The sequence below is a fragment of the Lupinus angustifolius genome, chromosome LG02 (assembly GCF_001865875.1).
Source record: "Lupinus angustifolius cultivar Tanjil chromosome LG02, LupAngTanjil_v1.0, whole genome shotgun sequence".
Classification (NCBI taxonomy): domain Eukaryota; kingdom Viridiplantae; phylum Streptophyta; class Magnoliopsida; order Fabales; family Fabaceae; genus Lupinus; species Lupinus angustifolius.
Window position 1 is genome coordinate 1,159,324 of NC_032010.1, and position 13,200 is coordinate 1,172,523.

A 13,200-nucleotide genomic window follows, 5' to 3' on the forward strand; every position below is an offset into this window, starting at 1 on the left:
ACGACATTTTATTCTTATTTTATTGATATTGCAATAATTCAAAATCCTTAAAAATGTTGGGAAATTTGAATCCAACTTATTAGATTTAACAATTTTAAACAGTTAAATCATATCAAATGATTTTATATATAATTATTTATAAGTATGTAATTATATATAAATGCAAATTTTTATATTAAAATAACATTATCCATCTTTTTGGATTGAAATAAAATAAAACATTAGAATAATGTGACACTTATAATACACAGTTAATATGTTATATATTGTTTTTATATTAATTACTTATGTATAAAAGTAATCATGATTATAAAAAAAAAAGTAATTATGATTAAACGAAAATTTTAGATAATACAATTATTCTATTAGTAGATACTGTTTTTTTCTAAATCAAATTAGTGGCCAATTAAAAAGATAGCAACTTATATCTCTTACCTAACCTTTTGTTGACTTCAATGTTCCATGCAGCATTAATTAGGTACACTTGTGGACACCAAAACTTGGATAAATCGAGTTTGGCCCACCAACAATGTATTAGTATAGTAGTATAAGATTTCACTAAATTTTTAGGATGACCAAAAAGTTAATGATTCAATTCCTAAAGCGACACTTATTTGGAGAAGCAGTCACAACTCAAGGGATTAATTCTTTACCAAATGGTTGAATAGTACCATCCATTCCAAGTTTAGATAAAATGAATTAAGCTCATCCATTCAAAGTTTAATGAAATTACAATCAACACCCTTTGATTTAAAAATTAATTGATATTATTAAAAATTACAACAACAACCAAGAATTAATCTCATAAGGTAAGATCTACTACTACATGAATCGAACGACACCATAATGCTCATAACGATAAATCAAAAATCATGTCTTATATTGAATATGAAAAAATAACTAGTCTCATAAGAATAGGATAGTCTCAAGCAGCATGTCTTATTTCTCAAAAGAATCACCCAATCACAGTAGCTAGTAGAGCCAAAAAGTTTGGATACATAAACCTCACATTGACATGCACCATGTATTGAACTCTTATTTCAAACACCAACTATTTCCATAACTATAGGCCAAAAGGCGAATCGAAATACCAGAAAACTTCAGAAGAAGTATGCAATCTGATCTGTTTTCTCTTAAATTGATGGTAGTTTGGTTGAAGATGCTGTTATTGCGGTTAGAACTTCGGAAACAGATCCAATGGCACTAAGAGCAGCTTTCAAAACCTCTTGAGGGCTTCCTGGCTTTACAATGCTTCGAACCTGAAACAAAAAGCGCAGATAATTCCATGAGAATCACAATTTTGATTTAAGATATTGACGTAGTTTTTGCATCATACATTGGAGGGAACCAGTGTTTTTTTACGTTGCGTTTACGGCAATTACGAAAAATAGCAGCAAAACACAACTGATACAGCCGCAGTTGCGGTCGCAATGTAACTGCGAAGACTCTCGAAACTAAAATGTTGTGGTTATGGAATGCAATTTAAAACATTTGGAGCAAGTAATGATCATTGATAAGACAATCAATATAAAACCTCATCCTAATTCAGCACAGCATAATGAACCTGAGCATTCATTGGTTTCTAGAGTTTGTTCATTAAATGAACTTATCTACGAGTTCAATTTTGATGCACTATCGGTGTAAAAAAATTACATCATCACCGAATCATATGCAACCATATGATATCACAATACATGATTTGGATGATAGTAAAAGATTTCAGTTATCTAGTTGATTCAGTCTAACAGGTTCTTGTTTAGAAAGGTTTGATATATCATAAAGTTTTCAATTTAGTGAAACATTAAGTAAGAAAATCATGTCTCAAAGGCTCTTGTAGTGTTAAAATAACATAGAATTAATTGTCAAGACCTGTTCAATGTACTCCTCAAGTTTCTTAATTCGACCGATGTAGTCTTGGTCTTCAACCGAAAGTGTTATGGCTTTGGCATCTGCACCAGGACCTTCAAACTGAAGTGGACCTGGATTTTTGTAAATATCATCCAAAAGTAAGCTCACTGCATTTTGTCTCAACAACCTGCAAGGAAATGATGCATCAGAGAAGGCAACTACCGATAACTAAGACGAAGTACGCTGAGGTGAAAAACCAAGTATGCAGATGAAAAAGGATCTTACTCATATGCTTTGCCTCTTAAATCCACAGTAGCTGGATGAATAGCAGGTTTTCCGATTAATGAGGCACCAGGATTTGAAGACGAATGCTTTACTGTCAACATAGCCTAAAGTTCATCCAAAGCAGATATGTAAACATTCTTGCCACAGAAAGCGTTCACATATAATCCAAAATCATCACGAATAACCGATAAATTGGGAATACAAGCAAGAGAATGAAAACGGAAAAAGACATACTGAGATTGGAGCAGCAGCACTCTGCCAATTGTTCACAGGACTCTTCAGGTTAGTTACCGTTGCCATGTATCCATTTAAACCAGCAGCCAGTATGTGGTAGCTGATGTTTCCAAGAACCTGCAATAAAATCAAATGGTTACTAACAAAAGAGGGAAGCGGCTGCAGATCGTGCTACTCAGAAAAGCAAATCGAAGGTAATCGGATCAACGTACATATGCATAGTCAGAGTCAAATTTTGATGGCAGAGATCCACGAGCTTGATAACCAAAGAAATGGCTAATGGCATTGAATTTCTTTCCCTTGTATGTGCCTAGTTTCTGTGAAAGGAACAAAGTGACAAAAGACAATTAAGGCCAGGTCTATAAATGTACATTTCAGACTATCAAGCACCAAAAAATGTGATTCAACATTATAATTATGATCATGATGATTTCATCACAATACTAATCTATATAAAAAACAACCACTATTTTTGTCAATGCAAATTCAGTTTTTCACAAATCATGGGGAATATAAAAAGAAAGAAAAGTCAGAGGTAGTTTGCGAAGGAGCAAAAGAATAACTCATTAATAACAAGACTAGGCTTACTCTATAAATAACTATAAATAAATAAAACCATCCATTCATGCATAATAATCTGTGGTAAGTAGGCAGTAGCCAGTAAAGGGAATATATGAGACAGAAAGGAACAGAGATCAAGTGACCATACCACACGCTTGTTTATCTCTTCCTCCACGAGGTATGCTAGTAGTTTCTCGGTCTCGATCTGCAGTCATTACAAAGAGAGAACAAAGACATGAAGGAACTGAAAATCTAGCAATTCATATGAACAACAAAGCATCTGATGATTCTTACCTGAGATAACTGTGCCGAGTCATCTGATTCAGGGTGAAGGAGCAGCTGCAATATTGAAGATAATATACAGTTAGATGTTCATTGTCAATAGTCTTTAAACTGAAATGGTTCAAGGCCAGTTTAAAAAACATAAATTTTTAGTTAACCTGTTTCCTAATAAATGGTGGCAGAAATTCAAACAAAGCGAATGCCCATGGTGAAAGCTGAGAAGATATGTTGTCGGAAGCAACACCTTGTCTGAGTAGACTATGAATTTCCTGAGATGAAAAAGGGTAGTAAGAAGAATGGGTTAAGGGTGTATCCTCAATAGTAGGAGACTAATAAAATATGTAATGCTGACAATTGTCATCTTACGAGACATCAGTAGTCAAGAACGGCTCGAAAACACACAAAGACATTAATATTTTTTCGCAAATTTCAAAATGCTTCATGCTTGGGAGAGTCCAGAGAAAGTGAGGTTACCTTTAAGAGTGCATACACTTCAGGAATGCTCTCTATCAGCCCTTCTGGCAGGAGGATTACTCCATGGTTTTTGCCTGAGCAAAACCGAAGAATGAGACATTAGATATCAAAAGAACAAAACTTCAAGACCGGAAAGAGACCATTCAGATAATAACTCAAACCTTGGTCTGCTCTAATCTGAATTGCATCGCTAATTTGTTTCGTGATGTCGAAAAGGGTAAGCTTCGATGCAGCAACCTCCTCGCCAAGAATAACCTGCATAGACAAAATCAAACAATAGTTGGTCAGCATAGTACTATACCACAATCAGTCATAAATGATGCAAGACAATAATACTGACCAGGTTAGGATGGGACTGAAGGGCACATTCCAAAGTAACATGTGATGCCTTGCGACCCATAAGACGGATGAAATAATAATACTGGAAAAGAAAATTTGGTCAGGAAGGTGCTTGAAAATAAAATTAATGGGAAAAGTAGCTTATTTAATGCATTAGACCCATTACCTTTTCTGCAGAGAGAGCATCAGTGCAGACATTGCTGATGAGTTGAGAATTTACCTGAGTAAAGAAAGAGCAAAATTTCAAAGGTATATCAATTACTTGTTATTACATAGCACAATCTTGCAAGCTGATATGGCCCTAATGATCATAATCTGTCTTTTTGGTGAGGAATGTCACTTTAAAAGGCTCAAGTGAGAATAAGCAATCATTTCATCAAACACAATACACAAGAAAAAAATACAATACACTCAACTATAGTATTGATAACAAATTGTCCCTTATCCCATTTTACTATAGGTGATCAACAACAAAACCTTAGTATCACTAGGTGGGAACAATTACATTGATCGAACGATATCTTGATGCTCTTTCAAAAATTATGTTTATTGACAAATAATTGATCTCTGAATCTTTCTTAACAGTTTTGCCTATGGTTTTTCTTGGCTTCCCTATGCCTCTAGAAATTGGACTAACCTCCATTTAATCTACTTTCCAAATTAGGGCTTCAATTGATATCCTTCGCAGATGCCCAAACCACCCATGACACGATTCTATAATCTTTACTACAATAGAAGCTACCCCGAATTTCTCCCAATGCACTCATTCGTAATCCTATTTTGTCTAGTGTGTCCACTCATTCAACATTACATTCTCATATTTACTACATTCAGTCTATTCTCTTGTTAACATTTTATCATCGAACATTCAATCTCACAACATTGTGGGCCTTATATTTGTTCCGTCAAATTTTACCTTAAACTTGAGTGGCACCTTTCTATCAAAATTACTAGCTTCATCATCACATCAAATATCACATATAAAGCACAAAGAGGAGCATGTATTAAGCATCCTCAAATGTTAATACTTATGATTATGTTCAAACTTAAATACCTTAGTAATTGTATCAAAACCAACATTGGTTTCCACAAATGCGTTTTTAAGATCTCCATTCAAAGTCACAGGAACACCAACCACCTGCGAAATCGCAACAACCATAAGGAATAAATTACTTATGAAATCATACACACAAATTAAACCACACAACATAAAGAACAATTAACTTTTAAACCAACTTACTTAATCATGAAAAATGAAAAGCTCATATTTTGCATCTATAGGACAAAATGACAATCCAAACCAACAGCTAAATATACCTTTGTAGGACTTTTTGCTGCGGCAAATGTTTCGGCAAGGTATGCAGCATCCGTGTTCGATGTCACCCCTAAAAGAAAGAAAATTTGGTCAGGAAGGTGCTTGAAAATAAAATTAATGGGAAAAGTAGCTTATTTAATGCATTAGACCCATTACCTTTTCTGCAGAGAGAGCATCAGTGCAGACATTGCTGATGAGTTGAGAATTTACCTGAGTAAAGAAAGAGCAAAATTTCAAAGGTATATCAATTACTTGTTATTACATAGCACAATCTTGCAAGCTGATATGGCCCTAATGATCATAATCTGTCTTTTTGGTGAGGAATGTCACTTTAAAAGGCTCAAGTGAGAATAAGCAATCATTTCATCAAACACAATACACAAGAAAAAAATACAATACACTCAACTATAGTATTGATAACAAATTGTCCCTTATCCCATTTTACTATAGGTGATCAACAACAAAACCTTAGTATCACTAGGTGGGAACAATTACATTGATCGAACGATATCTTGATGCTCTTTCAAAAATTATGTTTATTGACAAATAATTGATCTCTGAATCTTTCTTAACAGTTTTGCCTATGGTTTTTCTTGGCTTCCCTATGCCTCTAGAAATTGGACTAACCTCCATTTAATCTACTTTCCAAATTAGGGCTTCAATTGATATCCTTCGCAGATGCCCAAACCACCCATGACACGATTCTATAATCTTTACTACAATAGAAGCTACCCCGAATTTCTCCCAATGCACTCATTCGTAATCCTATTTTGTCTAGTGTGTCCACTCATTCAACATTACATTCTCATATTTACTACATTCAGTCTATTCTCTTGTTAACATTTTATCATCGAACATTCAATCTCACAACATTGTGGGCCTTATATTTGTTCCGTCAAATTTTACCTTAAACTTGAGTGGCACCTTTCTATCAAAATTACTAGCTTCATCATCACATCAAATATCACATATAAAGCACAAAGAGGAGCATGTATTAAGCATCCTCAAATGTTAATACTTATGATTATGTTCAAACTTAAATACCTTAGTAATTGTATCAAAACCAACATTGGTTTCCACAAATGCGTTTTTAAGATCTCCATTCAAAGTCACAGGAACACCAACCACCTGCGAAATCGCAACAACCATAAGGAATAAATTACTTATGAAATCATACACACAAATTAAACCACACAACATAAAGAACAATTAACTTTTAAACCAACTTACTTAATCATGAAAAATGAAAAGCTCATATTTTGCATCTATAGGACAAAATGACAATCCAAACCAACAGCTAAATATACCTTTGTAGGACTTTTTGCTGCGGCAAATGTTTCGGCAAGGTATGCAGCATCCGTGTTCGATGTCACCCCTAAAAGAACATGTAATTCATCATTTAGAAACCAATTTTGAAGAAGTAAAGGAAACACAAACATGAACATATAGGAAGATTATGTATACCCCCAATGATGACAAGGCCATCAAGTTTCAAACTTTTGGATGCAGCAAGTGCAGCATTAACTTGTTCTTCGGTCCTAATCTGATCTTTTGTCCGCCCAAGCAAATCATAACCGCCTAAGAAAGAAAAGCCATTGTACGATAACTCGGCATTAATACTTTTCTAGAAGATAATTGAAATTGATTGACTAATAACAACTTCAGTTGCCACAACCAACCTTGGTTTTTGTATGTGGAGAGAATTTCATCAGTTATCTCCAGAGTTTTCTGTGCAAATAGACCTTCTGAACCACCTGAGGAAAGAAATAAGGGCATGCAGGTTAAGTTAATCAATTGTCAAAAGATATGCATCAACATGATTGAAACATGAAATTGAGACATTATTAGTTGAAAATAAGTGCAAGTTTGTTGAAACTTTTTTTTCAAAAATGAAAGTGGTTATTTAGAAGAAGAAAAAATCACTTCTGATCTTGTTTAGTTGAGCTTTAACAAAAAGACTCAAGCTATCATTTTCTAGATTCTTACAAGACAACTTTTCCTAAAATCACTTTTGTAGAATCACTTTTTCAAACTAAAACAACAAAAAAACTGTTGATCCAAGGAATTATAATTATAATGCAGATCACTTTTTCAAATCACTTAATGCAAATTATAATTACCAAGGAATCCAAGCAAAACACTGTGAGGGTTGTGAATTTTGAGGGCATTGTGAAGACCCCAAATAACATTGTGTCCTCCAGGAGATTGCCTGCCACTAAAAACAATTCCCACCCTATACAACAACAACAACAACAACAAAATCCATAAGATTCATAACAAACAACCACCATAAACAGATTCATAACAATGCCTAGGTATGTGATAAGTATAATTTGACTTTAAAATTACGGTTTTAGTGTACTTTTCTGAGATATTAAGGAGTGAGTGTATTTCTATTGAAGTAGTGGCAAGCATCCGTGATTTCCAATTATTTTTTATCACATCTTTTATGAAGTTGTATACGTTATGCACGATTTTTGCTATATATATTTTTCCATCAAAAATTGTGTACTTTATACTCGAATTTCCTTGATGAAAAAATTAATATATATATATATATAGCCAAATCGTGTTACGTATACGACTTTATGAAAGATGTGATAGAAAATAATTGGAAATCAGGAATGTTTTCCACGACTTTATTAAAAATACACCTATTCTATAAGATCTCAAAAAGTTACTCCAAAACCATAATTTTAAAATCAATTTACACCTGCAGCTTAAACTTTCCATCAAAATCAACCATAATTAAAATCTATTTACCTAAGTGCTGGGTGCTCAGCAATGACCTTAGCATCAGGGACTTTAGAAGTAGCCCCTAGAAAGTGAGCCAAAGGTTGTCCGTAAGTGTTTGGAAATAAATGGCTTACTAATGGTGCATCAGAAGGGTCAGCAACTGTGGTTGCATCACCAAATTCAACCCTCACATTTGTTCCCTACACAAAAAATCAAATGGGTCAACCCAACTTCATGAAAATTCATCACCCAAGTCAAAAATATCAAAACTTGTTCAATCATAGTTTTTCACAAAACACTTCAAATAATTATTATGAATACCTTGAGGGAAGGAGGGAGTTCAGGTTGGTACAAAGATCGAATATTTTGAAGGTGTGAGAGTTCTCTATGAACACCATAATCAGAATCCATTGATTATGTTTGTTGTTGATGGTTTTGGATTGAGAAGTTGTGAGAAGAATAAGGGAGGAGAAAACAACGTTGTATGTGTTGTTGAAAGTTGTACTATGATACTATGATAGTGACACTGACACAGTTGTGTTCTTTTGCATGTTGGAACCACTTTTTATGAAGCACATTATTCTATGGTTGAAAAGATATTAGAAAGTTAGAAGATTATTAATTGTGTATTTTTTCGACCAATCATAATTCATTATACGTGGATTAATACACTTTTTGACCAATTATAATTGGTTATACTTGGATTGATATAATTTTTGAGATATTTATTCCCCTTTTTATTTTAGTTGAAGATATACCTAATCAATTTTCATTTTTAAAATTTTTAAAACCCACCTATCTAACCTAACTTTCGTAGATTGTTTTTGATTATTTATTTATGAGGAAGTTTATTTGGAAAAAAAAGTTAATCTATTGAAAACTTATAAATAAATAAAAAGATAACATGCTCAAATTTGATCAGCTAATTTATTTATTTCTTTACTATTATAATTTCACAATTTATAATTATATCATGTATATATGTATGATAATGACTTAACTAAGAATAATTCTTATATAAAAAAACTGCGAGAATAATAAATTTACATGGTGGTCAAATGATTAAAAAGTTAATTAATATCCATATAATCATTTAAGAAAATATGATTTTATCTTTAATTGATGATAAATACTTACCTTTATCATAATAAAAACAATTATCTTCTTTTCATACGTGTATAGATATGCACTATATATTAAGGATATGTTTAGATATGAACTGTATTTTAGTGTATTTTTAAGAATAAAAATGTAACTTCAATTCAAATTAAAGAATATAAGTGTTATTATCATTTAATTTTTCAATATTTTGGAGAGGAGTTGACTCATCAAACTCATTAGATTTGGGTCCTTTTCTATTGTTTATGAGTCTCCTCATATTCGAATATTCGAGATATGTTTCTTCTTTTTATATTATCTTTGAGTAATATTTATATAAAAATTTATATATACTCAATATATCATATATTATTCAATTATATTACTTTTTCAAATTTAATAATAATTAAATATGAATAAACTCGGAGGGAATTTCATTTTCCATGGGAGACTAGAAGAAAAAGTTGGGCAAATCTACTGCTGTTAAGGTAAAGTGACTTTACTGGTCAAACATATTGACTTATGTTCAAATTATGGTCCTACCAATATAATAATTAAATTATTAAAAGTAACAATATTTATATTTATTATTAAAAAATAATTTAATTGGTTGAGTATAAGTTGAAATATCACTATATAAATAATTTAATAATATATGTGATAATAGGTACAATACTAATAACCAGAAATCAATGCTGGAGACAGGTACCCCAATTCATTTTGTAACAAACATAGTCAAGAAAAATCATGGCCTATAGAAAAATCTTATTAATATTTATTTTTACCATTTTGTTTACAATCTTTACCCGTATAATATATTAAAAATGTATAGAATATATTTTTTTCCTACTAAATGTATCACTCACTTTTTTGGTAAGGAACTAATCTCTTCTTTCGGGATATGTGGTTGCATCTTCCGACAAGTATTGCTCTCAAGAATCAAACTATTGATCTTTTAGTCATCCCAAGGATCTAACATACCTTATATATGTTAATTATGTATAGACTTCTAACAAAAAATTTGCTATATACATGTTCTAATTAAACTTTTATTTACTTATAATAGGTTGTATGGATTTTAATCTTAAACAGACTCAGGAGTTTATGGATCAGCCATGGTAGGAAGAAGATTAGGCCAATATTTATTACCAAAAAGGTATATTATCCAATTTAAAAAATTATATTTTAAATGAATTTTAGATTATTTGCTTAAAAGTAGTTTAGGTCCTTATCTTATTTTTTTTAAATAGTTTTGAAATATTTCTTAAACAATTTTTTAATGGTCAATTAAGTTGGTTTACTATAAAAATTGATGTGTTAGAATTCAAACGAACTTCTAGATACATTGGGTAGATCAAAACAAATATTTTTCTTATATTTTTTCTTTATAATATTTGTATAAAATAAACTTGTTTGGATAATATGTTTAATTTATGTGGAAAAAAGTTATATACAAAAAAAACAAGCAAACAATAACTAATATGTTCAAGTTTGGTGAGGTGGTTAAGTGTTTTTAGATTATAATTACTAGTGTATCGACTAACATTTTGTATCTTCCGGTCTACATATTAAATATTCAATTTTATATATTTTATTTCAAAAAATTAAAATATATTTTTGTATTCAGTGTATTTTAAAGTATTTTTTGTCTTTATTATAATGTTTAATCTAAGGTAAGAGGAATTGTTAATGTGTTGATGGTTACCTAAGATAATTACACTATATTTTGCATTTATATATGATATAAATATAAATATAGAGAAATTATGAGATTATAAACTAAAAAACAGATCAACTTATCAAAATTGAACATATTTTTATGTGCTTTTTCAGAAAAAACAATTATTTAAAAAATTATAAACATAAAATAAGTAAAAAAAAATTCTATTCAAAGATATTGTTAATGGTAGTAATTATGTGCTGTTGTCTCTTACTATTGGCCAAGAGAAACTTAATGCATATAAAATAATTTGTTCAATAATAATAAACTATTTGAATATTATCTTCCATTTGTGTCTTTTAACAAAACTTAGTTCACCATGATATTAACAAACTAAATTTTGTTAATTTTTTTACTTATTAATGTGAATAAATAAAATAAAAATACCATTGACAAAACATTTCATGTTGATCTTAGCTATTACGTTCTAAATATGATAAGTTTATTTCAATTATTACACCCTAATTATACACTTCATTTACAAAGATAATTGTGAATGATTCAATTATTTGAATGTCCAATTTTTTAAAAATAAGATTAAGTAATTATCCTAATTAAATATATTCAACGGTAAATTATAATATCTAACACAAATTACTATATTTGACATTTATAGCGTGTAGATTACATGTTAAGAACGATAGGAAAGCAGGTTAACAGTCATAAGTCATAGGGGTGCTTATCAACACGTTAATATAATATCTAATACAAATTACTATATTTGGGATGGTCTTTGGATTGACGGAAGACCTTTCACCATATTCTTGTGTTGAAGAGTTTGCAATCCTCCAAAGTTCAAGTGACCATAGCAAAAATGTCATAACCATGCTTCAACCTTCAATTATGATGAAAAACATATTTGAGAAGTTTTGTTGAGATGCAAGGGGAACATCTGATTTATTGTCATGTTGATGTGAGCAATGAGTCCCATCTCTTTATATTGAATACAACAAACTCCATCTTTTATAGTAATGAAGTTGTCCAACACTAAGAATATTAGTTTTCAAATTAGGGACAAAGAAAACGTTACCAATATTTTGCTCCATGTTGTCTTTTGTGTAAACTTTGACAATTTTTTTCTCCCCAACAAGTGTTACATCTCAATGATGTCTTACACAACTAGACAAACGCTTTATTAGTTTAATGAATAATGATCCAATATTGTAAAAACTTTTACCATTTAGTGTATAAATATAAACTCTTTTTAAATTTAGTATAAAAAACCGCTTAATAGCGTAAGAGAAACCATATTATGAAATTATAGCCACTCCTAGGAAAGATAAAAATAAAAGTAATTAAAATAGTTTGAGATTTTTATCCATTTAATGGACATGATTTTAGTTTTAAGATGAAATATTCATAGTTTTAATAGGGTTGATTCCATTGATTGACCGGGCAAAAAAATTTCTTGGAAATAGACTCTCCATTTGTGAGATAAGATTACATACATTAAAGTATTGTGTTATTATTATTATAAAATTTTATATCACTTAACCATTATTATTATACTTGAACCAATCATCAAATCGATCAAAAAAGTTTTACGATAATAAAATGTCACAAATAAATTTAAAACATCGCTAAATAACATAATTTTTATGATTTAATTGCAACAAAAGCGGACAAATAAAATTAAATATTAATTAAACAAATTAAATTTTGTTATAAAGTAAGCAAAAAAAACAAGAAATGAAATTTCGATAATGATAAACATAAACACAAATAAGTTGAAAGCACACGATTTTTTCCTCATAAGATATCATTTTGATGTTAAAAAAAGATCAATTCAGCCAATGCAACTAGCTAGATTGATAAGTTACCAATTTTATGCCCAAAATAGTCCAGTCGAACTGATTCATATCACTTTTGGTTTATAGTTGATCAAATGACCGACTCGAATAAGCTGAATGTCCATTATAGATTACATTAGTTGGTCCAATCGAATTTAATAATACTGCATTTATTGCAACTTATACCGTTGACTTTGGGTCCTAAATCTGCCGGTGTATACGTGTATCATCTTTAGACTCCACTACATGAAAGACTCAGACAAGGAGTGGACCACCCTTTTATTATTGTTCATTGGTGATAATATAAACAATCGAATGCTAAAATAAGAAATAAATCATAAAATTACAAATCAAATAAATCCTATTAGAGAGATGATCACATATATTCTGATAAATACTTAAATATTACATTTGTTAAGTTTAATAATATTTTGGCTTAATTAAGTTTCATGTTCATCTGAATATGAGTCATTTTCTTTTAAGTTTTTCATTTTTTATTCGATTAAAAAATTTAAAAA

General features: G+C 30.5%; 1 protein-coding gene across 2 annotated transcripts; it reads right to left on the reverse strand.

Annotated features, from left to right (window-relative positions):
* On the reverse strand, positions 854–8,523 carry LOC109330738 (pyrophosphate--fructose 6-phosphate 1-phosphotransferase subunit alpha-like). Of its 2 annotated transcripts, none has more exons than XM_019565029.1 (19): positions 8,396–8,523; positions 8,102–8,274; positions 7,459–7,571; positions 7,018–7,092; positions 6,803–6,916; positions 6,646–6,713; positions 6,383–6,466; positions 4,190–4,243; positions 4,025–4,105; positions 3,846–3,939; positions 3,685–3,758; positions 3,369–3,479; positions 3,223–3,267; positions 3,077–3,133; positions 2,580–2,684; positions 2,368–2,484; positions 2,134–2,237; positions 1,870–2,035; positions 854–1,259 (listed from the first exon to the last, which is right to left on the reverse strand). In XM_019565029.1, the coding sequence occupies exons 1-19, from the start codon at positions 8,483–8,485 to the stop codon at positions 1,134–1,136; spliced, it is 1,851 nt and encodes a 616-aa protein (XP_019420574.1). In that variant the 5' UTR covers positions 8,486–8,523; the 3' UTR covers positions 854–1,133. The 2 variants fall into 2 exon arrangements, with proteins under 2 accessions (XP_019420574.1, XP_019420567.1); XM_019565022.1 differs by lacking the exon at positions 4,190–4,243 and adding an exon at positions 5,495–5,548.